This window comes from Pocillopora damicornis, chromosome 8 (genome assembly GCF_964200805.1).
Source record: "Pocillopora damicornis chromosome 8, jaPocDami1.2, whole genome shotgun sequence".
NCBI classification, from domain to species: domain Eukaryota; kingdom Metazoa; phylum Cnidaria; class Anthozoa; order Scleractinia; family Pocilloporidae; genus Pocillopora; species Pocillopora damicornis.
The window spans coordinates 17,493,031-17,519,240 of NC_142677.1; the positions used below are offsets into that span (position 1 = coordinate 17,493,031).

General features: G+C 38.2%; 1 protein-coding gene and 1 long non-coding RNA gene across 3 annotated transcripts in view; one reads left to right on the forward strand and one right to left on the reverse strand.

Moving 5' to 3' along the window:
• The window catches only part of LOC113664323 (uncharacterized), a 29,525-nt gene extending 6,012 nt beyond the window's left edge, over positions 1-23,513 (forward strand). The window contains exons 6-18 of one of the 2 annotated variants that reach the window (XR_016188932.1): positions 1,105-1,298; positions 1,605-1,789; positions 2,484-2,586; positions 3,143-3,319; positions 3,938-4,128; positions 17,787-18,475; positions 19,110-19,279; positions 19,435-19,506; positions 19,832-20,007; positions 20,347-20,443; positions 20,906-21,601; positions 21,843-22,024; positions 22,668-23,513. Coding sequence is in view for 1 of the 2 variants with exons in the window: in XM_027179919.2 (XP_027035720.2) it covers positions 1,105-1,298; positions 1,605-1,789; positions 2,484-2,586; positions 3,143-3,319; positions 3,938-4,128; positions 17,787-18,475; positions 19,110-19,279; positions 19,435-19,506; positions 19,832-20,007; positions 20,347-20,443; positions 20,906-21,079; positions 21,843-22,024; positions 22,668-23,007 (2,750 nt within the window). In the remaining variant the exon portion in view is untranslated. The remainder of the gene's footprint in view (positions 1-1,104; positions 1,299-1,604; positions 1,790-2,483; positions 2,587-3,142; positions 3,320-3,937; positions 4,129-17,786; positions 18,476-19,109; positions 19,280-19,434; positions 19,507-19,831; positions 20,008-20,346; positions 20,444-20,905; positions 21,602-21,842; positions 22,025-22,667) is intronic. The other variant, XM_027179919.2, reaches the window with a different exon arrangement.
• Positions 11,360-14,187, reverse strand: LOC149041661 (uncharacterized). Its single transcript, XR_016188933.1, has 3 exons — positions 14,036-14,187; positions 13,442-13,545; positions 11,360-13,107 (listed from the first exon to the last, which is right to left on the reverse strand). It is a non-coding gene; the product is annotated as an uncharacterized LOC149041661 (long non-coding RNA).
• Positions 23,514-26,210: the final 2,697 nt, after the last annotated feature.

The window sequence follows — 26,210 nt, forward strand, 5'->3', positions numbered from 1 at the left end:
TTACAATACCTTTTGGTGCCAAGCTGAAAGTACTGATAGCTATTTTAAGACACTAAGCAGCAGAAGTGTTAAATATGAGACCCACAGTAACATGCTGGGCTGCACCAATGATGATCTCTACTAGCATTTCATCCCTTAGGAAAAGACTGAAATACTACTTTGTAAAGTCATGCATTTTTAAGTTTTTTATGATTTTTCCTGCCTTTGGTAGACCTACTTATCTGGTCAACTTGTGTAAAATGGTTGTTACCATGAATCAATTATGAGGCCAATGCTACTGTTGCATTTTAGAAAACATTTCCTGTTATTTTTCAAGATCTGTGTTAATATGGTTATAGCGCCTTGTATGCTACCTGTTTAGCTGATTGTTTCATTGATGGACTCACTGATTGAATTATAAACTGAATGAGTGATTGTTTCTATGTAAGACAGGTTAAATGGTTCACTGATAGGTGAATTATTAAATCCTACTATTTCAATTTTAGATTTTTAAGGTAGTGATTAATTTTTTATGTAGTAATTTGTGAGTCCCTATTAGATACCTGGCTACCTTTTCACCCCTGTCCTTCATATCTGGCTGACTTACTGACTGATAGAACTGACTGGCTGACTATGTGATGGCCAGCTGCCTGACAGATTGACTTTCTGACAGGCTGACTTATTACCTGCTTGACTGACTGACCAGCTGACTTGCTGACTGACCGGGTGGCTGACTTACTGACCAACGTGCTGACTGCTGGCCGATTTACTGGCTGACTGACTCGCTGACTGACAGGCTGACTTACTGACTGACTGACTGGCTGACTGACAGGCCAACTTGCTGACAGACTGGCTGACTGACAGGCCGACTTAATAATTGACTGGCTGACTGACAGGTCAATTTACTGACTGACTGGCCAACTTACTGACAGACTGGCAGACTGGCTGACTGGCAGGCCAACAGACTGGCCAACTTACTGACTGACAGGCCAACTGACTGGCTGACTGACTGGCCAACTTACTGACTGGCTGGCTGACTGACTTAATCACTAACTTATTCCCAATTTCTTATGTTTCATCTATTCTCTGGTCGATATAAGGACGTTTTTTGTTTTTTTAATGCAGACAACCCTGGGGATGTGACTGTTATCAACCCTGAGATCACATGCACAGATCCTGATGACGTTGTAGAGCCAGAAGAGTGTTACAGGACACCCACACAGGAGGATGACATTGATCAAGCTTTTGCAAGTTATGAACGAGAACACCCTGGTGGACAAACGAAAACACTGCAAGAGCAGCTTAACATTCTTGCTATGGTTAGTGAAACTACATGGATACTTGTATCTTAATCCTTTCACTCCGAAGATCTCAGCAGTAATTCTCCTTACTGTCTGCTGTATAATTTTTATGATGCTAGTGTGGAGAATTTGGTATATTGTCAACTGATAACCCCTTAGTGATATTCTTTTTTTCATTCTCATCACTTGTCTGCTTGATATTATATTGATTTTGTAATCACGTGTTTTTCACTGTCAAAAAAAGTTTCCAGAGTGTTACCTAGCTTTTACCGTAGCAGATGATCTCATGTTCACATGAGAATACTAATTCTCTCTACCTTACAGGGCAGTCGAGAGAGTATAGTAAGTTACTACAGCGATGCAGGCGAGGGTCGGTTTGGCAACGTAACAGTCACAGGTGAGGTGCTGTTCGGATTGAAGTACAACAAACACAAACAGCAGCTGGAAATTCAGATTCACAGAGCTAAAGATATCGCAGCAGCAGACCCAAAGAGGGGACGGTCAGATCCGTAAGTAAATATGAAATGAAGCTTTTTTTTTTTTTTTTCGGAGCCCATTCAGAATTCCATAGTCGTTAAAGTTTGAACTGTGTCTAAAACTGATACAAAAATGTTTCACATTTCGTTTTTTTAAGTACATTAGGACCTCGCTAATTAGAACAAGATCCGATTTCCCTCAACTCCATTTTCTCAGTCATTTACTATCAGTTAACGTGAATCCCCGCTAACTCGATCCATTTTTTTGTTTTCCTTGGGAGTTCGAGTTAGATAGGTTCTACTGTTTATGTTAAAGGACAATACTTTTTTCCATAAGCGGCTGTCGATGATGTGATAGGCGGCTTTGCCCGAAAAGGGTCTGTAAGGCAAAACCCAAACAAGAGAGCCTGTGCGCAGGCTAGTCAGTCAGCGGTAAGAGGTCTTACAGGCGGCGGTAGACAGGAAACCCCTTGTATATTCATCAAGGTTTAGCCTCGAAATGTTACCGAATTTTTCCTAACTTCCAACTGGTTCTTTACGCGGACTAATATAAATTTAAATCCAAAGATCTTTCATCTAGACAAGGACTAAGGCAAAGAGCAGAGATCAACCTTGTGTCTTGAGCCTATATTACTCACTGCTGTCTCGTAACCAAGGATTTGGCCGCTTACTTTTTTGATTTATTTTTCTCCTTTGAAGTTTCAAAATAAGTTTCATCTGTCCATAGGTATGCTAAAGTGTACCTTTTACCTGATAAAACTAAGGGAGGCAAAAAGAAGACCAAGACAAGAAAAAATACATTGAATCCAGATTTCGACGAAATTTTAACGGTAAATATGTGAGAAGTTTTTGCTGGTCCTATTCAGGTATCCAACTTAAAAAGCGATAGATTAATATAAACCCAGAAGTAACAAAGATAAGGAGATTCACACAAGCAGGTTATGTGCACAATCGAATAACTTGAAAATACCATATATATGGGCGTGAGAGACTTTTTGTAGCACCTATGTAACGTCATTGGCGACGACCACTTGGATTAGACGGAAAAATAACGTAATGGTACATTTTCCGATTTATTAACCCTTTCATAACCCTTTCACCGCCGATATTGGTTCTCTTTACTGTCTGACGTACAATTTTTATGATGTTAGTTGGGAGAATTTGGTATTGGATCAAACCTTATCCCCCAATTGATAGTTTTGTTTATTCTCACCACTCGTCTGCTTGATATTGTAAGGAGAAATTCTGTCGTGGTCACTCCTTGGAGTCAAAGGGTTAATGTTAACAAAGCAAGCTAACAAGGCCCTTTTTTTAAATCTGTATTGTTTAGAACTCTATGCAATGTTTAGCTTAATCTATTTTTGATTTTTATTCCCTTCATGATAGTTTAAGATTGGATTTGAGGAGATGTTGACACGTACCCTGTGGCTTGCATTGTGGAATCACGACACGTTTGGACATAATGATTTCCTGGGGGAAGTGATGTTGCCTCTTGATACTTATCAGGACTCAGGCTTCAGCTGGGATGATCCGTCACCCAACTGGTATCCATTACGAGAGAGAGTAAGTTCATCTAAACAATGGACTCGCTTTATCTCTCTCGGTTTCCTGGCTCAATAACCCACTCGGCTAGTTGGGAGAACGAGATAAAAGTTTATGAATCAATGGCAGCCCATCGATCTTAAAGTTTTTTGTCCAGTTGAGAAATGTCTTTTTTTTTTCTGTCTGTGGCCTTAACGATAAGAAAAACTATTTGTTTCTGATCAGTCTGAGTGCACGTACTGTCCCAGTAACGTTATTTTCCTGTCATACTATTCACGGGGGAGAAGTGGTGATCATAAGCGTTAATAAACAAAGATGTCAAACGAATGACTTATTCCGTAATTGTAATAGAAACTTGTTGAAAATTCAACGGGTGGGAATTTGACGAGGAGTCTTATTCAGAGTGGGTGAATAAAAATTCATCCCGCGACTTGGCGTGGAGTAGAATACAAGACTTCAGATTGCAAGTGCAGTCCCTTGACAGTAGGCCACACGGCTCTTATGTTAGAGGGAGTGGCACTGTTTCACAGTGTCTACAACTGTTAAATCAGCCAAAAAGTGTTGGAGGATGACCTTGCGGTAGACATATCGTACAGGTATGTGACTTTGCTGCTTTTGTTTTTTTTTCCTGAACCATAGCGACCAGAACCGTCCCTAATGTCGTACTGTGGAGATCTGACGGTGTCACTGATGTTTGAACGACCGGAGGAGTCGTCTAAAGACAAAAAGAAAAAGAAGAAATCCGGCGGTAAATTACATATCAAGTTGAAGGAAGCACGGAACTTACCTGCCAAGGATGCCAATGGCTTCTCGGACCCCTTTTGTAAAAGGTACTTTTATGTTAAATATAACAACGAACATGTACATATCTTGAAACTAGCTTGCGTCAGGTTCTCGATCAGTGGAGAAGTTTGATAAAGGAGGTTAGCCAAAGAATCGGCAGCCGTTCCGGGAAAGTAAAAGACAAATCAACCTGTAAGCATTATTTTTAACACGTAATTTTTGGATTGTCGCCCTCTGGTGTATTCTCTGATTGGTAGATTTTGACATTTTACACCACCAGCTCATATTCATTCACGCGCACGCTTCATGCTGCCGAGTCGAAATGTGACAAGCACGTGCCCATTCAGGCATTTCTATCTCTGCCTCTTTTCCAGCCCTGCGCTTATCTCCACTCCCCCGCTCTGTCGATTTTCTCCACAGAACCGTGTGACTTACACATACATTTTTTTAAGTCGAGAACGGAGACTTAATATTATTGTTGTTGTTGTTTTAATCCAGGCGCCTAGCGTCAATTTGTCGTTAGTGGCGACGAGATTTTAATACTAAGACAAAATGCTCTACGTGAAGGGGTCCTTGTAAAGATCTTTATAACCTCATGTTACATCGCCCGCCCTCCATACAGAACAACTACTGATTCCCCCCCCTCCCCCCCCCCCCACCTGCTTAGGTTAGTGCTGAATAATGCTTCCTCAAACCTGAAATTTTTGCCCCTAAGTTACACTTTGACCTACTAACTTGGTCCCTGCTTTCAGTAAACTGGAAAAAGTAAGGTAGTTTCAAGAGTGTTGAAAAGCAGACTCCTCTTGCGTTAAGCACTTAAACGTTTTAAGCAATCAAGACTTACGATCATGTTCTTTCTTCTTACGACTTGCATACTTTGTGTCGATGTTGTTAAGAAAATTAAGATTCTCTTCACTTTCGGTTACTACTGACGGATCTGGGTAAAACTCTCTCTGGTGGATAGCGCAACACGTTTCGTCAACACTTATCTACTGGGTCGCGATTTATCTGTTGTGGGGCGTTATCTGCCCTTTGAAGAACTGGGTCCCGATTTTTAACTCGAACGGTAAGGCCTAAGGTCGCTTATAATTCGCATGTCGCTTGAAAAAGAGGAGAGCCTTGTCATAGACTTATTATGCAGGGGTTGATGCCCGATGTGAGTCGCAGATTAACAGACTTACCGTTGATCTAAAGTTGATAGCTTGACTCCACGATTGACAGTGATTATGTCGTGACACGAACGGTTAATTTTTTTTTTATCCATCGCGATCACGATGAAAGAACACATCCGCACATCTTTATGTATGTGATCTGTCTCGCGGGACCTGATATGCCTTCTCTCTGCGTTTTGTAAGAGTATTGTCCATCTAAGTACCTTTGTGGCTGCGACATTGAATTAAAGGAGTCAAGTCATTATATACTGTGACCTTTTATACTTTGCGTGGTATTACCTAAAACGTGAAGAAACTAAGTGAAGATCAATTTTTACTCAAGCTCTTTTGAAAAATTTTCTTTTGAGGTATTTTTTTTTGGGTGTGTTTTGCTTCCATCGTATTGCATGATAAAAATCGTATTGTGCCACTCTATTAGCCAGATGATGGTCAGTGCTAAGAGAGTAGTGTATATTTCCCAGCAAAACAGATTAGGCTACTGATTACTGTCAGACTAATTTAGAATTGCCATCTGCGCAGTGTAATTAATTCAACTTGGCAAAAGAGTTCGTCTCGTTTACATTTACATGTAGCTAGATTGAGAATTTTTGAAAGTCTTTTGTGGCAATAACATTGATTGGATTTCTGGGAATTCTTTGTCTCCCAGTTGAGCGTTTGCATCTGTACTCTGTAAAACTAGCAAATATACTTGGCTTTTAACGGACGGGTATTTTCGTTTAGTTCACTGCAGTTGGTTTTCGGTTGCTTTGATTTTACCTGCCTTTCCTGATGTGCGTTGAGTTACATTTTTGTTTTGTTTTGTTTTGATGAAATTAGACCTTTACGTATTCCTTCGCCAAAACTTTTGCTCGGTTTTTGTTTAGTTCAAGACCAAAAAATTCTGAATGAATAATTCTTGAAGATTAGAATTCGATCCAAAAGTTTTGATAACTATCAGAGTGGCGTCATTGACATTAAAGGGCCAGAAATGCATGAATACTTTCATAACTTGAATTAAGATTGTTGATTTTTTTTCCGCTCTTTTCCTATCGGGTGGAGTGTCTAAATAATAACATTGTGTCGAATATTCCCGGTTTTATTCACCATTCTTGTTTTCTCTTAGCATATACCTTAAATTTTCACTTTCCTCTTTTAAACATTGCCGGCATCGTCAAACCAGTCTCTACTAATATTTCGGTTGCCCTTGGATACCAAAAATGTTTTACTCTGTGGACTGAATGCGTCTATATTGTGGAGACTATGTCTTAAAAATTAAACATACCCAGCTTATTCTGTCTGCTAACTGTAAATATTAAAAAATTTGTGAACATCACAAATCGCTTCCGCTAATTTCCGCTACTGTGGTTCATTTGCATTGCTAAAACATCTGTGTATACAAGTTGTCGTTTATAAAAGCGAATTACTCAGACAAACAACAATCACTATAGTGTGTTCTTATTTTGGTTTACGTTCAATTCTATAAGCACTTTTCAAGGGGGAAACTGCCATTATTGTCACACATTTCGCAAAAGAGATTGAGTGGACGAGCTGTAAGTCGTTTCTTCGTTCATTTTTTTTTTAATTGTCTTAGACTGTGGCTCTTTCTTATCCCCTTCATTTGTATTTGCGACAATCTATCGCTCTTGCTCTATCAAATTTACGTTTAACTTCGTTTCGTCTTTTTGTCGTCGAACTTTATTTGTTAAATTGTCTTGAATTCTGCTGTAGCTTATGTTGACTGTCCAAAGTGTATCGAAAATATTTCAATATTTTCACCGAATTTTTGGTTTATTTTTTGGATCTTTCTGACAGGTTGGCCAGCAAAGCGTCAAACAATGCAATTTTGTTTTCTTAGTTTCTGTTTTAGTCCGGAAGAATGGTCTTGTCATACTTCCGTCGTAAATTGGTTGTTAAAAGTAGAGATAAAGCGGCTTTTCAGATCTGCGTCATATATGTTCGATCGACCTCACGCTATTGTATGATGCAGGATTCCGACAAAAAAGCGTAACAGGACAACTTCGGTAACATGCTGCCTGATAAACTTGCATATTTTACTTTTTTCCTCCTTTTTTAATTTGATGTAACGAACAGAAAACGTTAGTTTTAAAGTATTGCTTGAACGTTGACTGTAACTGCTGGCCAAGGCTGTCTTGCATGTTTGTGTTTTTACTGTTACTTTATTGTTGTTCGAAATACCTCAATGCTATTGTTAGAATCATTTGCCTACAGATGTGCTTTTTAATACACCTCCTTGTGTTATTTCGCATTTTACCTAAAGTTTTCTCAAGAGTATTTTCCTTCCTTTTTTTGTGTCCTTTTTGAAGCCAAAAAAAAAGCCTTTCGCAAAGATTTTTTGAAAAGTGCTTGCTCGATATGAACGAGGTCAATGCTTGAAAAAATTTATTCATCGAATCGCAGCATCAATTATTCATAACTCGTGAGATAAACCATGTTTCAACACCTGGTTTCCGTTTCTTAGTTTTTCTATTGGTACAATAGTTTATAATAGTATTACAGATCAAGCACTTTGTCACATTGAACCCTAACTGTATGTGGCAATATTTCATTCGTTGCTGTGTGTTTCTTTTCCAAATTCAAATTGCTTTAAGCGATCAGTGACTCTTTGCTGTAGCTTTCTTGTGTCCACGAATCAGTGCTTTCACCGTAGAAAAGTTGGTGATTTGAACTTCATATCATAAAAATGTGTAGTGTTTTGTGGTGTACGATAAATATCCTGACATGGTTGGTTCAACAACCGTTGAATATGATTTTGATATCAAAATTTTGCCATCGACCAGGAGTGAAGAAAAAACCTGTGAATATTTAGTATAGATGCCGCAAGTTGTCATGAAAGACTTCAGAAAGTGTGGAATAACAGCACGAATGCGATAAAAGATGTACCTTGGTGAATTATTACTAGTATTAGTATATATCACACTGGTGAATAGTGCTTTTCGCGCGCGCTGATTGGCTGGCTCAGAAGTGAATAGCAAGTGCTATTTAAAAAATTTGGACCACCAATATTCACCTTTACTTTTGTGAATAATTCATCATTATTATCACTTTTACCGCCAGTATTACTCTTATTTTACCGATTACCACTGCTTTTATTATCACTATTCATATTTTTAAGGATTTAGCTGCTTGTGGTTGCAAAAAGCCAAATTCTTACTTAAACGAAAAATCAGTATCAAACCCTGTATCAAACCTACAGGAGCTTCTTTTGTTGTATTGACTTTTTGTAACATTCTTAACTCCGTAGCACTGTTTATGATGGTACTTTTAGCATTTACTTGAGTGTCAACTATATTCATGAGGTCATGATAATCATGTATTTAACTTACCCTCTTCACTGATGTTATGCCAAAAGGAACTCGTGTGCTACTAGAATGAGGGCAGTCCTTCTTTGTTGGCTTAGTCCGTCGCGTGAGGCGTAAGTAAATGAGAAGTAAATTAAATTTTTCTGCGCGATTGAATAAGTTTGCCAAGAAGGACTGCAATTAGTCTAGTGTGCAACTCTACCGCCACACCTCTACATCCTTAATCTCTTGCTACACCCCTTATCTACTTTCACCAGTTTCAGTTAAGTTTATTTCTCACCGCCCGACGCAACGCAATAACTTATAAATCTGTTACATCGTAAAGAATAGGTTTCCGTAACGAAGACTTACTGACAATACGTGGTTTGGAATGTTATACTTTTTTGTGAGTGACGGATTGTCATCAATGTTTAAGTTGCTTCACGTAAGCTTAACTTGCACATTGCCATCAGTTACCTCTTACCAGACCAAAGCAAAAAGACCAAACACAAAACTCAGGTGGTCAAAAAGAACCTCAACCCTGTGTGGAACCACGCCTTCTGTTATGAAAACTTGACGATTGACGAGCTGAGGAACCGTGTCCTAGAGCTGACCGTGTGGGACTACGACCGAGGTTCCAGTAATGATTTTCTCGGAGGTTTGAGATTGGGCCTTGGGAGTAAAATAGAGTCGTGGGACGACTCGCAAGGAATGGAACGAGAGGCGTGGCAGATGATGCTCGAACGACCCAATAGTTGGCACGAATACACCCTGAACCTGCGATCAAGCATGGATAGTCAAGTAGATTAAGCACGCATGCGCTCGATACTCGGAATTAAAGTTAAAAAGAAATAAGACTTCCAAAACATATATATGGACCAAATAATACAAAAAAAACAAAAACTTCCTGCACACACTGTTCTCGCGAACGTAAAGTATTTCATGATGCGAAACAGGGTTTCTTTTAGCGCATCGATGGAAATTTAAACACAAAACTTCGGCCATGGAAACGAATGGCGTGGCCAATATTATTGAATTCGTAATATTTCTGGCACGTAATGTAACGGAATATTATTTAACATTTTGAAAAGGCCTTAAATTTTGGCAGGTTGGTATTTTCATAAAAGTTTTGCCGCAAATGGAATATATTTTTGTAAAACATTGTTGGACTTACATTTAAAGACGTTGTTGTTGTTGTTGTTGTATATATTTTTAGCGAGTTTTCGTCGAACGAACGGGTTTCAATGTAAGTGTGCTCTGAATTTTTTTGACGTATCTCGTGGCACATTATTTTCATATAAAGGAGCCTTTTTCAACGTCAACTTAACATTTTTCGTTCGAGGTCAGTTATGAATGTTTTCTATCGAGAACACGTTAGAGGTACGTTATGCGAACAACTTCAGTTCTCTCAGCGTATCACAATCCCTCCTGTTACGAACTCGTACACAAGTCAAGCCTTCTCGTTTTTTTTCGGGAGTTACTTCACGAAAACGGGCGTTGATGCGCGAAAAAATGTTTCGCGTATCAACCTGAGATTGTTCAACTCGCGTTGTGACAAGTTCATGACCAAGTTGTTGCTCGCATAACTTATCTTCTAGAGCTTGCTGTTTTGACTCGGTGCTATTTTGAACTAACTTCATTCTATATTTTTGGTATTAAAATCCATGTAATCTTATTTGATAGTTGTGTTTTCTTTCCTGTTTCCTCAGTTCTTTTCATCATGGTAGCCAGAACAATTTCTCAGCTCGTATGGCTGTGCAGAGGAAATGTTATGTTCTTCTTGAAAGCCGAAATCAAAATAGTAAAGGCTTCTCTTCTACTCTGAAACAAGATTGCCCATAAGGGTATTCCACCATAAGAAAGGTCCTTTCCTTTTCTTAAGGTGATCCTTTATGGATCAACATCAGTATCTGGGCAACTGCCCAACTGCCCAACTGCCCACCTACCCCTCCCCTAACTCAACAACAGTCAATTGACAACAACTTAAGGTTAATGTTGGGTTAGGGGAGGGGTAGGTAGGTAGTTGCCCAGGTACTGATATTGATCCGGATTTATTTCATCAAGTGTCAATTACAGAATTTGTTACTAATTCGATGATATTCCTTAAAACCTAGAAGTATTTTATCTCCATCTTGTAAGGCTGTGAGCGACCTACTTATTTAATTATTTCTTTTCAGCGCTCATGTTTGCTCCTTCCTAATTAACACAGTGAGTGAAGTCTGATCAATAGTTTCTGTAAACCTTTAAACAGCTAACGTTAATGGTCAATGTAACAGTTCAAGATCCCATCTAAAATCAACATTTTCAAAGAGAAAAACCCTCGATTACTAATTCAATGCTATAGCAATATAAGCTTAAAACTTTGTGTTAGATTTAAAATCAGGTATTGGTTAGGTCGCACCTGTTAGTAATAATGATATTTGATCCTCAGAGCCATCGTCAATTTAACAGCTATCTATCCTGAAATGAAGTAGGTTTCAAAATAAATCCAGGTTAGTAGTTAATCTTGAATGCATTGTTAACTTTATAAACATATTTCCAGATATGAATTGGACATGATATTGGTTTTACTGAACAATCGCCAGTACTTAAATGATAATATTAACTGGCCGTGACTTATCCCACGTGTGTTAGTTTCCCACAAAGCCCCAACCAATGTCGTTCATGTAACTTATAAAAATGATATTGACCATTTAAGTTGACCATGAATGTCAACAGCTTACCAATGCAGCGTTAATTCTAGGGGGGAAAAGAAGAACTTCTCCTTAAATTGCAGCAAACTTAAAGCTATAAACATGCCCCTTTATAAATCCCCTTAAAACACGAAAATTAGCATTTATTTACGTTATAAATGACATGTATGGAATACAATAATTCATCCATATAACCCAATGACGATATTTCTCTTTACCAAATTTAAGGAGAGTACTTCTACATTATTTCATGTACCTTCATAACATTAACAAACGAAAAAACTAAAACTAAAATATGAAATACAGTGTTCATTTGCGCTATAAAGACTTGAATAAAATTCAATAATTCGACATCTTGAACCCTGCAATATTCCCATAACATATAACTACTTTCTTGTACCAAACTGTAGAGAGAGTATGTCGTCTCACTGGTAAGTTATTTATAGTGGTAATAAGACCGAGTGGAGTCCAATTTGGTCTGTAATTATACAAGTGATTGACAAAATCGGACGAGCGCGAAGCGGGATCACGAGTGTGATTACAGACAGAATTGGACGACAAGAAGTCCTGTCATTAATTAATCATAACCATTTCAATTTCCGAAAAAACAACCTAAAACAAATATCTCCAGTGGAGACAATGTCTTTTGTTTAAAATTCCCCAGTTTTTCTTTAGATAGGTGGTTGTTGCAATGGTTACTGTGATCATTTCTGTTATTGGTGGGTTAACTAAGTGGACTTAGTATGATTGGTGGCTTCAACTGTCCGATTACAGGTGTCCGATTACAGCCAACTGTCCGATTACATTGTCCCAGTGCAACTGTACCGAATGATAAGGGATGCACCAATAATAATTGAGGAATTGGTAATTATAATTAGCAGGGTAATCAATTTAGCAAAGTAATACTATATAATATTTGCGAACAAAAACCTTAAAGTAAAAGTATAGAAAAAATGTCTTTTCAATGGTGCAAATCAGAGACTTTCATGGCAAAAATACGGAAATGCTGAAGGTGATAATAGAAATGTAATAATAATGATATGATGATACTAGTAATAACGATAATCATAATAACAGTCTTGATGCTGATGATGATAAATCTATGATACGTAAATACAGTTATCCCTAAACTTTTAAAATTCGGTGAGCACTATATGCGTGACTGTTGAGTTTCGATTTGACCACTTCAAATGGTTTACGCCTCGTTTTCCAAAATTTTTCACTTCTTATCCGACAAAAAAAATTTACAGTAAATGTAAGCGGTCCTCGACTATTGTTTGTTTCATGGTAAATGTATCTGAAGAAACAAAACCCCCGCTGAATGAGCGATAGTACTCAGTCCAACGGTGTGTTGGTGGATCTCAGATATCATCTGCAACAAATTTTTTTTAAGGATAATTCCACTAGAAATGGTTCGAAATCAATATCGGGTTCTTTCGAGGAGTTTACCAAAAAATGGAATGGAATAATCTCGAGATATCTGAAAATCAGCTTTTGAGGGTTAAAGGGTAAAGTTTCCGAAAAGAGCATTACTTTTCATCAAGAGAAAATTATTTCCTCTTGTTTTAACCCAATCGACTTGCAGTTGGGATATTTTTCTCAATAAAGACCTCCCTTCTTACTCAGGTACTTGATATGATTGACAACATCAGGGGCAAATTGTCGAAAGAGATGTATTGCTTTTTACGATAAACCAGCTCTGTCAAGGGGGTATTGAAGCTTTGCCAAAGGGTTTTTGTGCAAAATCCGTCGGTAGCGGTGTCCTATGCGTGTTCAGAATACTTTAAATGCTTTATATATCAGAGCTTAGGCCACCGCAGAGCATCTCGTATCCAGGGTCTTCACTTCTCATTAAACCGGTAAGAAAGATCCATCAGGGCTGACTGCGATAAAAAAAAAAACCTGAATACATAATGGTCTCAGAAGAAGCTTTTAAAGAGTTCGGTAGTAGACATTTTGGTTATTGAGTCAATAGTTTAAAAGCGTCGTAGACGAACGACGCCAGCAGGCTTTTTAACTGTTTGTTTGGCTTCGTTGAGACAGTTATTCTCTTCCTGCATTTCGTTTCCCCTTCTTTACCGGCTTAAGGGTAAGATTTTGTGTTTTGATCATGACTCCTCGTCAAGATAAAAAACATAGAGAAGAAAGTACATCTTTTAAAGACAAAAAAATTGTCAACCTTCATTTATGATGATGGACACCTTTCTATAAACACACCTTTGCGGAGACACGATTTAACATAGGTGTTTTGTTGACACGTACTTTTCCACTGGCAAGACGTTACCTCTGGAAGGGTAAACAGAAGTTCCTTCAATTTACTGCTAAAAAGAAAGAATTTTCTAATCAAACTTTATTATAACATGACAGGATTTTGTTCCTTGTTAATTACTCAAGAAATGGTCGATCTTTTGTCTTCTCGAAATTTCCTTGTCAAGTTCCATTTCGCACTGGACCCTGATATGCTGCTGGTTCAATTAGCAATCATATGAGATAATACTAAGGTCATTTAAACCTCATGAATAGTCAAAATAGATATTAATTATGTGGTCGCTCACTTTTCTGAACAGAAGGTAAAGTTCTGTTATCAAAAATGTTGGTCTGATAGCGGCATTGCGCTCTAAACAATATACGTATGGTTTAAAGTTGGTGATGTTTTTTCAAAAGTCACGGCTCAACACCAGTTAGTCCAACATCAGTTTCTTTACGGCTAAGAAAGAAATTAATTAATTTTGGTGTCAATAATTTCACGTCTGTCGTGAACAACTTCGTGTTGAATATTCCCTCGTATTTCCAATTAATAATACGACTTACGCCTTTTCTCTAAATGACTAAAACTCCTATCCTTGTGGAGTTTCATGAGTTCTATAGGCCCTTAATCCCTGTGATACCTTTGAAGTTACTTGCTCGTATGGTCGTGATCTCGAATTGCGATTTATCTCCTACTAAACGTTGTCTCGGTTTTCAAGTTTAATTTTTTTAACAACTTACCGGCATAATGTATTCATGCGTCCTTAAATAATTAACATAACAATTAAAAGTGGCTTATTAATGAGGTGAAAGATCCGGCAAAATACAAAGTTTATGATGAACAGCCATTGCCGAGAGCTCAGTCATGAAGTCAATTATAATTTGACTATACACACGATTAACAGCGACCCATACGAAAATTCTTCTAGCGTTGAAAAGCTTCGAACTGTTGACGGTTATTCAAATGTTATAGAACACCAATATCTATCACTTTTTTTCGCGTTGGAGCTTCTAAAATTGATTTAAATCAACCATTTTAAAGAGGATCTCATTTTATTTTTATTTTTCACATTGACACTCACAAACGATCGATTTTCACTTTTTTCAAGCTGATATCCTCTTGAGACCTACTGATCCCCGCCAAGTTTCGAGGAAGCGTGCAAAATAATTGGTTTCTAGACAACGCAAGTCCTCGTCAGAAATTGCAGGCATATTCAAATTTGATTGGTACGGTGAGACATTCAAATTTTGACGTTTGTTTTTTTTGTTCCGTGCATACTTGTTTATTTATGAGACGGCCGGTCGCTATATGCGAGAATTACGCTGACTCGTTTGCTATTCATTGAGCAGCTCATTTTCCTTCTCTTACTCCCGTTTTGCACAGTTTGTTTGGCAGTTTTGATCAAATCTGTTTCACCAGTTGAAAGTGGAAGCCTGTTTGAAGCTGGTGGCCGGAAATATACTTCAATATGGACCACTTCACTCGCCTGCTACCGTGAGTTGCATTTTGTAATTGTAGACGCGCATTCGTTCGAAATCAATATCCCTTCCTGTGCAGAGCGTTTCTTTTCTAAAATTTTCCGAATGAACCTCCGACGACAAAAACTTCTGTTTTCTGAATTCGCAATTTTCCGGAGCTAGTTTTCCAGTCGTTTTTTCGTCCAATCGACATTTTAGCGCGAGTTTAATTCCCGGCGTGAACAATTCATTTCAATTTCTTCAGGCGTGAGAGAGTTAAAGTTTCCGTTCTGACTTCATACATCTGCTTAGAAGAAACTATCACCGTAATTAAACTTTTGAACTGTAAAAGATGAATGCTTTCATATCGTCGGTGCAGCATTCGTCATCATAATTCGCCAAAAAGAGTTTCATAACAAACGCCAACAAACCACAGGAGTGGAGATTCACCAAATACTACTTGTTACTGTAATTTCGATGTCGTATCTGATACTAGTAATAGAGTATTCACGATGAGAAAGGACCAGAAACATTTTTCTTACGTTATTTTAGAATTCCTACCCTTGTATTACACACTAAATAAAAATGCCTTCTTTTTCCGACTATCTGATTCGAATCAAAACCAATTACGAAAGCTCCAGTGTCTATATGTAGATTTAGAATATATTATCTTGCGTGCGATTCGAGGCCGTCAACAAGTTAAATGCCCATAGGAAGTCTCCAGCCTTCTTCAACGGTGAAAATCTATTTTGAAAAACTTTAACGAGATGTTTAAGTGTAATTGCAAACCGCCAATTGCCATAATAAGATGGTTTTAACGGCTAGCTCAATAAAATACAGTAAAAGCGTTTCAACACTCTACTTGGAGGAAATTAGTAGACCTATTAAATTGCGGTGATAATACATTTTTTTTTACTGAAGTAAAAGGTAATTAGTTTTCATAATTCGTTTTGAAACAGTTTCTGGAAACAAGCGAAAAACGATTGAAATTCATGGCTCACCAAAGCCTAGACAAAATGTTTGGATCCTTTGGCCCAGGTTGACCGAAAGTAGGATAACGTTATCCACTGGATAAGTCTCTATCCAGTCAATAGCACATTGTTTAGATTGCACTCGCCCGCTGGATTGTGATTTATCCGTTGGATAGCGCGATACTCCCATTGAACAACTGGGCTCCGTATGATAAACATTTCAACAGAGTTACAGTCAAGATATTTTACCAATTCATTGTGAAACGACAGCAACAACTCGTAGGTAATTCCAATTTATTCCTTGTAAAAACCTGATTAAATATTTGCTAGGCGTTCTCAAACTCTTCCGAGAAAATGTGTAAAGTCTTGATTGCGAAATAAATTTTTTCAGCAATTGAACTTGCTTTAACGATACGTGGTGTACATTTTCCATTCTGAGAATTAAATTGTGTGCGTTTGAAACATCTCATTCAGAAAAAATTGCCTTGAAATGGTTAGCTTTTTTTCAGTTCTATTCAATTGGGAGCCATTCATTGGGCAATCTAACTACAGTTCTCCGTCCAAAACATTAAATGTGATCACAAAACAAGAGTGTCGCCAAATTATAAGTAAACCGAGAAAAAAGCCTAAACCTGCATCGATCACGAGATCAGTACTTAAATATTCTTTAAAAAAAAATTAAGTATCAAATGTAGAAATTAAAGAATAACAGGCTATGGCCTAAAGAGGAATATAATACGTTTGTGGAACTAATTTTTTAATGTAGAATTTAATAGTTTTTAAGTTGTTGTTTTCTGTAAACGTTAAATAGTCAATAACTTATCAAATAGGACATGCACAAAACTTTTTGGTTTGATTTTCTCGTTTTCTAACGATCCTCTCGTTTTGTGGAACAGTTCGCTGTCCATAGGTATGCGAAATCGATTGGTGATCACGAAAATATCAATTTATGACGAAACCGACGATCGCGCCAGATAAGGCAAAGGACGCACTTTTGAAATATTGTGTCATCTTCTAATTGATGTCCCAATAAAGCGCAGATAAGGAATGTTCTAATATATTCATGTTTGCTACACTGTTTTTTGTTGTTTTGTTTGTTTGTTTCTTCGTTTGTTCGGCTTTTTTTTTTCCAATGTAACAAACAAATATCTTAACTTGCCCAATTTATTGATGATCTGATGAACTTGGCACATAAATGAGATGAACTTATTTGACTTAAGTGATTACAAATGCTTGAGTGTCTTTCAGGAATATTCCAACATGTTTTCAATCATTGATAGGATCCTTTAAAGAGTTTTTAAGAGCAAATTTTTGAAAAATGTAGCTTGGATACTAAATTAAATATCAAATCTCCACGATGAAACCTTTTTCTCTAGTCGTATTCATTCTCTAGCAAAAGTTTGAGGAGTTTCTCGAGTTAAGCCGCCATTTTCGAGTGGCACGCAAAATTTGTTTCCATGGAAGATTAGCATGGCAATGCAAGTTGAAACCCGACCACCATAACTGGAAGAGGAAACCAGAAAGAACCACAGGATAATTTGATTAAAACTTGTAAAATTTAAGGGGGACATGACAGGACGGAAAAACGCGTGGACTGTAAGTACCTCCCGTTGTCCCATACAAAGCCTTAGAAAACTTTTCTAAGGCTTTGTATGGAACAACGGGAGGTACTTACAGTGCATGCATTATCCGTCCTGTCATGGCGCACAGATCGACTCCAAGTTATCTATGCTTTGGTAAAAATGTCCTTGGCTCTTAATTCTGCTCCCTTTACTTTTTATAAATGAAAATTAGAATTAAATATAGGTCAAAACTCGGCTACAGAAAGAGTGTATTACGGTGGCTTCAACTGCAGCTTTTTTTTTTCTACGTGTTTTAATTCAAAGGAGCTTCCCGAAATTATTTGACAACGATAAAAGTGAAACAAAGTCAGGGGCGAATCCAGAGACTGACCAGACCGACAATAAGACCCAGACTCCCGCGGAACAAGAGCCTTTGGTGCAGTCACAAGAAAATCTTGCTTTTGAAGAAGACGAAAAACACTTGGAACCGAAAGATACCTCAGCTGACTCAGCCTCTTCTACATTAGAAACCACGGTGGAACCAATGGAGAGCGAAAAATCATCTGACACGAAAGAGCTGGAGAAAGTAGCAGACGACTCCGGGATTTCTGTTGATCACGTGAATGGAAACGACGTCATTTCAACAAAGAAAGAGACAAAGGAAGATGAACATGATCAGGGTCATAAAGTGAAGCCTGTTCTTGAATCCATAAGTGCATTCGCCATGCAATTCATGGAAGCCAGCGCACCCGAAATCAAAGTGGATAAGCCCCAGACACTGTTCTCGGTTGCAACAGAAGATGCTGAGGATGCTCCACCAGGGAAACCTCCCCAGTCGCCTAGGAGACACACGGAACATAACATTAAAAATAGGCTACTCGATAAGAATTCGTTATTACCAGAGGCAGCTCTGACCAAGAGGCGACATAGTGATTTTGCCGTTTCGGCTCCTCGGCCCGTTAATGATGAGCTGGCTACACAAGACTTAAAGAAGCGCGGTTCAGTTGGAGCAGGTATTACTTAATTATATATATAGCGGAGCTCCTGCCTGCAGAGAATGCAAATGGAGCCCGACACTTAAGAAAAATATAGCAACCCATATCCATACGTCCCTTTGTTATCGGTTCAGTTCTTCAATTATTATTACTATTTTATTTTATGACTATTGTACTAAATAGATACACCCTTTGTTTCAGTTTGTTTGAACCATTTTGTTATAGTGTACCCGATTAGTAAGCTTCTTGTGGCTAGCTAGAAGACTTAGACTCTTAAATAAAGTCGTTAATTGATTGATTGATTAGGCTATATTTCTGTACTCTCTCGCGCTTAACTTTAGGACTTATTACAAGGGATCTTTCGGGAAATATTACGATGAAGGTGATGCTTATCTTTCAGTCACCAGAGGAAGCTCAAAAAGCTAAATCAAGTGTTTCCTTGAGAATCGAGAGGATAAACATAACAATTGAAGTTTTTAACCCATAGGAAGCAGTAGTACTTTGAAACGAGCAAGATTGATAAGAATAAAAAATGACCAAATTGGAAGGCCATAGGTAAATTTCTGAGATGTGCCAATCATTCCATGATGCAGTTCCTTAATTACAGGAAAAGTCAAAAACCATCGGCTTAGTTGTTGTTTTTCTTTTTAAGGACAAACTACCGCAAGGAAAGGTTCTCATCCAGACGTTATCAGAGCTGGTCGGGGACCCCAATGGTCACCAAGTCTCGAAAGGAAACGTCTTGATGAGGCAAAGAAGGGGAAAAAGAAGGACGAAAGAAGGAAGACTTTAGCAGAATTAGCTTTAGAAGCTGGTTACACAGTAAGAACGATGTGAATTAAGCATTGTTACGATGATTTTGATGCCCTATTAAATTATCAATGGCCAATGAGCCCGAATGGGATGTTCTTCTCATCTCATTCCTCGACAACCTGATCTTGTTTCCCGTATTGACTATCATAAAAAAATTTTCACAGCCCAACATTGAGACAGAAACGCCTGTATATCAGCCTGGATCGTTGCAGGTCATCAAAGCAGATCCATCTAAGGTAACTTTGAATTTTTTGACAGATTTACCAAATCGAAATAGAAACCTTTTGACAAACTTTTTATCTTTCACTGAAACTTCACTCTCGCTTGGTCTTTCGCTTAAAGTTTTTTTTCATTCATCATGCCATTTAGAACATAAAACTCGAAACACCTCAAATATCAAGCACGTACACATCCAGGCTATATGCTAGGCCTGACCCCTTGATGGAGGAAGCACATGGGACCGAACAAATACCGCTTGTTTTTATGATGTGCATTTTCTAAATCAAACATCTCTGCCGCAGAATAATAATAATATTTTCACCTTGTCTAACGTTCGCTCAGGGAAGTTCAGAAAGCTTATTGAGTGAGCCTGGTGAAGAACATTTTAGCAGTGTGCCCGTGACTGGGGAAGTGTTTGTGAGCCTGCGATATGAGATGCCGTCCAAAAGGTTTGAAGTACATGTCCTCAGCGCTAACAATCTGTCTTCTGCTGATGCAAAAAGATCTTCCTCTGATCCGTGAGTATGGCTCCTCGCTTTGAAAGAAGTCTTAAACATCAGCAGTATGTTATAAGTTATGAAAATGTATTTTCGATAAAATGAAACCAGACTTGGGACAACAAACTCTCTTGAGTTTCCACTGAAGGTTCTGATCATGCACAACAAGTTAAAATTTCACTTTTAAAGAGATGTGGGGATGAATAAGGCCTACCACTTGAACGAGATTCCTTTTTGACAAGTAACTATTATGAAGTTATCATTAGTGCTATTAGTCACAAATCTCTCACCCTTAAAATCAAAATTGCATGTGTTCTTACTTCTGACCCGACATTTCTAAAGAGCTGTCTCTATTTTCAGTTATGTGAAGACATACCTCCTTCCGGACAGACGGAGCAAACGCAAGACAAAAACGAAAAAAGATACCTTAAATCCACACTTTGATGAAATTTTAGAGGTAAATTGATTGAGCACAATACTTGAGTATTCCCAGGCTTTTCCTTATTATGTTACTGGCAACAATTTTAGGATTCTAAAATTTTATCCTCTTATTAATCATTATCAACATTAGTCATTATCGTCACAATTATTAATACATAGTCATTATTTGGGTTAGAACCCATGTCACCAAAGATACATTCATCGGCATCGCAACAGGCAGCGTGCATGCCAGAAAAAAACTGGGTGTGACACACGAAGTCGAACTCTGTGAAGAAACAAACTTGAAAAAAAAAAGAGAAAAAAGCGAAGTCGCAAAAGAAAACTTACGTTTTGTCTTCTTTTCCAGTGGAGTTTACCGGGGTGACCCTCAAATTTATTAATTCCATTCCTTTTCACTGGCTCGTTTCCAAAACATCCAACTAAATTAAATCTAATCTTATCTAATTTCTATGCTCAAGCTTTTTATTTTTCTCTGCAGTATTTCATGGGATATGACGAGCTACTTACACGAACATTACATCTGAGTGTGTGGCATAAAATGATTGGACGAAACTGTTTCCTGGGTGAAATTAAGATTCCAATGAACAATTTTGTTGAAGCGGGAAATTCCCTCGAACAACCAGTAGCTAAATGGTTTAATCTGACCGAGAAGGTAAGAGTTTATTTCTCAAGTCCAGTCAAAAGAGAACCTCTCCATTCCTTGCAACATCAATTTGAGCCTGCTGTCTCTCTCAGTCGTGAACTGCACGTGCCAATATGGGTAATGATATAGTTACTGACCGTTGCTAATAATTCTCGTTGTCTCGACGCTTTAACAATTATTCACCTTAGTGGAGGTAAATATCCACCACTTTCATCGTCACTGAGGTGAATAATTCATTTAATACATTTAATATATACCACACTGATGCAAAAAAAATAGTTTATTTCTTTCAATACCGAAAAATGTTCGGAATTAAACTCTTGACGCGCGATTTTGTCTCAGCTGCTCTGAGGTGAATAGTGCTCTATTCACTTCTGAACTAGCCAATCAGCGCGCGTGAATAGTTTTATTCACTTGTGTGGTAAATACTAATGAAAATTATTTGATAAATTTTCCATCCTTCGAGCAAAGCGCTTCGAAACATGCCCTAACAACGGCAAGCAACTATCAGAAAACGAACGCGCAAAGACTGTAAGTTACATCACTTATTTCAGTGATAGATGGAAGTATGTTTAACACAGGCTTGCGAAGTGACTACATTACGTCCAGGAGTAAGGGAAGCTTAACTATGCGAATAGTCACGATCGATTACGAGACTTGCATGTATGTGGTGTAGGGAGATATCTCGCAGAGATGAAGACTGAGGAAAGATTAAACGATGATAAGCCGTACAACCGCTTGAAAAGATGGGAGTTTCTTTTTTCTTTAATAGACAGATGAGATGGATGGTCTGCCTTCAATTCCATGCGAATTAGTTTTGTCTTTGAAGTACGTTACGGCTGATAAAGTAAAAAAGAAAGGAAGAACTAAGGGTGAATTACATGTACATCTGTTGGAGGCCAGGAATCTACCAGGAATGGATGCTAATGGGATGTCAGACCCCTACTGTAAATGGTAAGAGGACAAAAGAAAGAATTTGTTCTGAATTCGAATGTAGTGTCTCTCACAGGAAGTATGCGCATGCCTTCTCCTGTTGGTTATGAGACTTAAAATCTGCATCAAATATAACGACTACAATGACTCCACTTTCTCTTTATATTTAAGTACGTTGTACCCAGGGCACTGCACTGCTCCTTGCTTCCCCTCTTCAGCACCTCACTTCCACGTAATGCGGAGAAAGATTTCGATTGAAGTAGATTTTCGAATATAGCGGGCCGTACAGTAACATACGGCTCGCTTATTGGTCAATCACAGCGCACTTACTAACTGAGAGATAAAATAATGAACTTCAGATAAGTGGTCTGGGTTCGAGCCCCGACTTAGTCATTTTATTGCGTTCTTGGGAAACATGTTTTTCTCTCGAAGTACCGCTGTCCATCCAGGGTTACAAATGGATGCAACAAATTGGCAGGGAAACTTGTTGATAACCTTTTTCTGAGCCAGAGGAGTTCTGGAATGGACTAATGTCATGTCCGTCCAGGAGTTCATGCTATAGCATAAATTCTGGTAATAACGGGGAATTGTACTCATAAAAATGCAACTTTTTTAAACTCTTGAATTGTCATGATATTCGCTTGCAATTTTCTTTTCGCCACAGTCTTTTATTACCAGACAAGAAAGGTAAAACTAAGCACAAGACGCCAGTGATAAAACGGACCCTGAACCCCACCTTTGATCACAAGTTTTCTTACGACGAGCTGTCTCCCGACGATTTGAAGGGGAGAGTGTTGGAAATCACTATCTACGACTTCGATCTCGCTTCCAGCGACGAGTTCCTCGGCGGCGTGCGGTTAGGCCTGGGCACCAGCTCTAACGAATGGGATGATTCAAACGAAGACGAAAGCCAAATATGGCATACGATGCTTAATCGGTCTAATGTCTGGATTCAGGTTGTTGTTCCCTTGAGGTCGACCATGGCTTACACGAAAAATATGTGAAACTATAACGAGGGGAACAGAATGTGAAATCCAAACACTAAAGCTTAGATGAATCACAAAGCACGCTGAATTATTCTAAACGAAAATGCTGACAGTAACTTTGCAATTCACTCAAAAACGAAAATGCGGTGATATATCCTAAGGTCTTAATTGAAATGTATATAGGACCATGGAAATGAAATTATATCATAGTCACTTTTCATCTCCAATAAAAACCAAGTTCATTTTGATAGTATTAAAATGAAAGAGAATATATCTTACGAATAAAACCGCATGTAGAATATGAAACGATTTCCTTCCACATACTATAATCAAGTCAGATGATTTCATGATGCAAGCTACCAGAATTTGATTAGGGAACGATAATAGTTTGAGAACTATTTGTGATCACTACTAATGATGAAAATGCGTGGGGGCTTTGGAGGAATATTTGTAAAAGGTGGATAGTTGTACTAGTTCGATTTATGATTGCATACTAAAAATAAAAAAAAAAATCGACTTAAAAACTTTATTTTCAGGTATCTTTCGATCATGGAGGATTTTCCTCCATAACCTTAAGGTGATATGACGAAAGAGAAACATCCATTATGTCGCACTCACAACGACGAAGAAACAGTCCAATTCAAACACCACACTATTCCAAGTGTTACATATGAAATATCGTTCATTTTACCTGCGTAAAAATGAAATAACATATGACTTTGCCTTCACATAGCAGCAGCCAAGGTAATTGGGGCAAAAAAAGTCTCAGCCTCAGTTCCGCGCGTCTTTTCCTACTATTTCAAGCCAGCATAAAACTCAAAAGAAAACGCTTTTTAGCAGTCTCTCGTTCATGGGAACTTGCTTTATACTAATTCGAAAGCACTCCTTTGATAAACTATTTGGATGTCTTAACTATGACAAACACAAACGATGTCGTCACTGCAATCGGTTACCCCGCAAACTCTTTTAAGTTATACCACTGTATAGTTTTGAAGGTGGATGCCGTGATAATTTGCGAATATTCGACAGGTTTCATACGTTTTCCATTTAAGACTTCTATTATGCGAAACCATGCGTCAAAAAGGGATGGTTTATTCAGGGTGTCAATCGAAGATCTTCTGCAAGGGTTATTGGCCAGTGAGTGAGTGATTTCAAAGGTATCAGCACATGTGTAATGTAATCGTTGTCAACGCTTTTGAGAGACTCGGTCTTATGTCACTCCTTGACCCAGGTCACCCTTCGGTGAAAAAACTACTCAACTTTGCTGTTTGCTCAGAGAGATTTGTGAGTTGCATTTTATTTCTTGACTATTTTCCTAATAAATCGTCAAATACAATTCTTGCACAAGTCGTCTCTCAGTTTTCTAGATTGGTAATTCTTGCACAGTCATTCTCTTGCTCTCCTTCACCCAAGGAGAGAAAAGAAAACACGATCGCGTTATTATTGAGCTGTAAAAAATCGTGATTTCTGTAGGGGAGCGTTTAGTTGGAAGCAGAGGTTTTGGTGACTACGTTATTGTATAACGTATTTTTCAGTGCATGATTAAGATGGCTAAGGATTTTTTTAAAGTAACGATGTTGCAAAAGAAACGAATTAAAAACTGCATGCTTAGATATCGACTTTTAGCTTTTCTCTCTTACAAGCTGCCCTTCTAAAATAGGCTTCTTCATCGCATCACAACTCGTTGAGCCAAAATGCAAAAACACTGGTAAAGATAGTTGCACTGCAGTGTACCATGTTAGTTGTACATGTGATCCGGTTAAGACGGGTTTATACTCCAGCTGCAGTATTTTCACTGACAGGACGTTGTAAATGCGGTCAGGTTCTTCCCCCTGATGAACTTACCTCATCTCTGACACTTTAGCCGTTACAATAAAAATCTCATAAGTCTGTACTCGAGCCCAGTAGCCCACTAAGCCGGAGCTTATACCAGTTTCCATAGTATGATGCGACAAAGGAGTATCACTGCTCCCCCACCTGGATGAGATTCCAGTATATCGCAAGGTAAACCCCCCGCATTTCATAAGGCTTCTCTGACAATTTGGCGGTACCCCTGGATGCTCTTGGGTGGAGAGAGGCATGGGGAGAGTAAAGTGTTTTTCCCAAGAACACCACACATATCCCGGCTAGGTCTCCACCCCGGAGTCCAGCGCACTAACCATCAGGTAGCAGCATCTCCAACAAGACAAATTAAAGAGGCTCAAAATAGTTTGTTTTCTTTTTAACCCTTTACACCCTATCATCAGCATTCATATTCTCCATACTGTTCTCTGTACATTTACTAAGGTGCTGACCAGGAGAATTTGTCTAACAATCAAGATTTTCTCTAGTTTGTGATCATTTCCTTTTTTCTCATGACATTTATGAGTGATTCAGGGGTGATATTGTAAGGAGAAATTAGATGCTGGTCTCTCTCAGGGGTTAAAGGGTTAAAACACCAATCATTCGATGATTTGTACTTTACTCTTTCACGTGTTCTTTTGAAAATGGTATCATAAGGATGTCCAGGTATTTTTTAATATGTTGTAATTGTTTCCATTGCATTTAAAGTTACTATATCAACGCCACTCTTTTGAACCACCCTTGACCTGTATATTCTTGTATATACCTGTAACTCGAAAACGAGCACTGTGAGCTCAATTTTTTTGCTATTGAATTGCAATCAGCAGATCAATAATCCGTTTCTACCAAGTTCTTTCAAAAAAAAAATTTGTAGTACCGTTCAGAGCCACCTTAAATTACCTAAAAATTTAAGTTAATGAAATGAACACATTTCAGAAATGACGTCCAGCTATCTTGAGCAAGCCAATTAATTGACAAGCAAAACTAGTCAGCAGATGTTTCAACGCAGTGATGTTATCACCCGAATTTAAATTTTGTTCAGCCTGCAATCGAAAATTTGCCTATAGAAAGACAACGTGTTCATCCTCTATAAACTATCTCCTCAGCATTTGGTCACTCTAAAGCGACTCCACAGCGTTTGAATTGACGTGAATTGACTCTTCGTAGCCAGTCTTCATAGTTTGGTTTGATAAAAAACATTGTTAATTTTCGCAACCTTGATAATAAATCCAGCTCAACCTTCTTTCATATTTAAATCATGGAAACTGCAGAGTGTATACTTTCAATTTTGATTTCTTGGACTCCAAGGAAAAATTGCCTTCAATTGTCTCTTAATTGTGAGGAAAGAAGACGAGACCGAAGCATGAAATCTCAGGCGA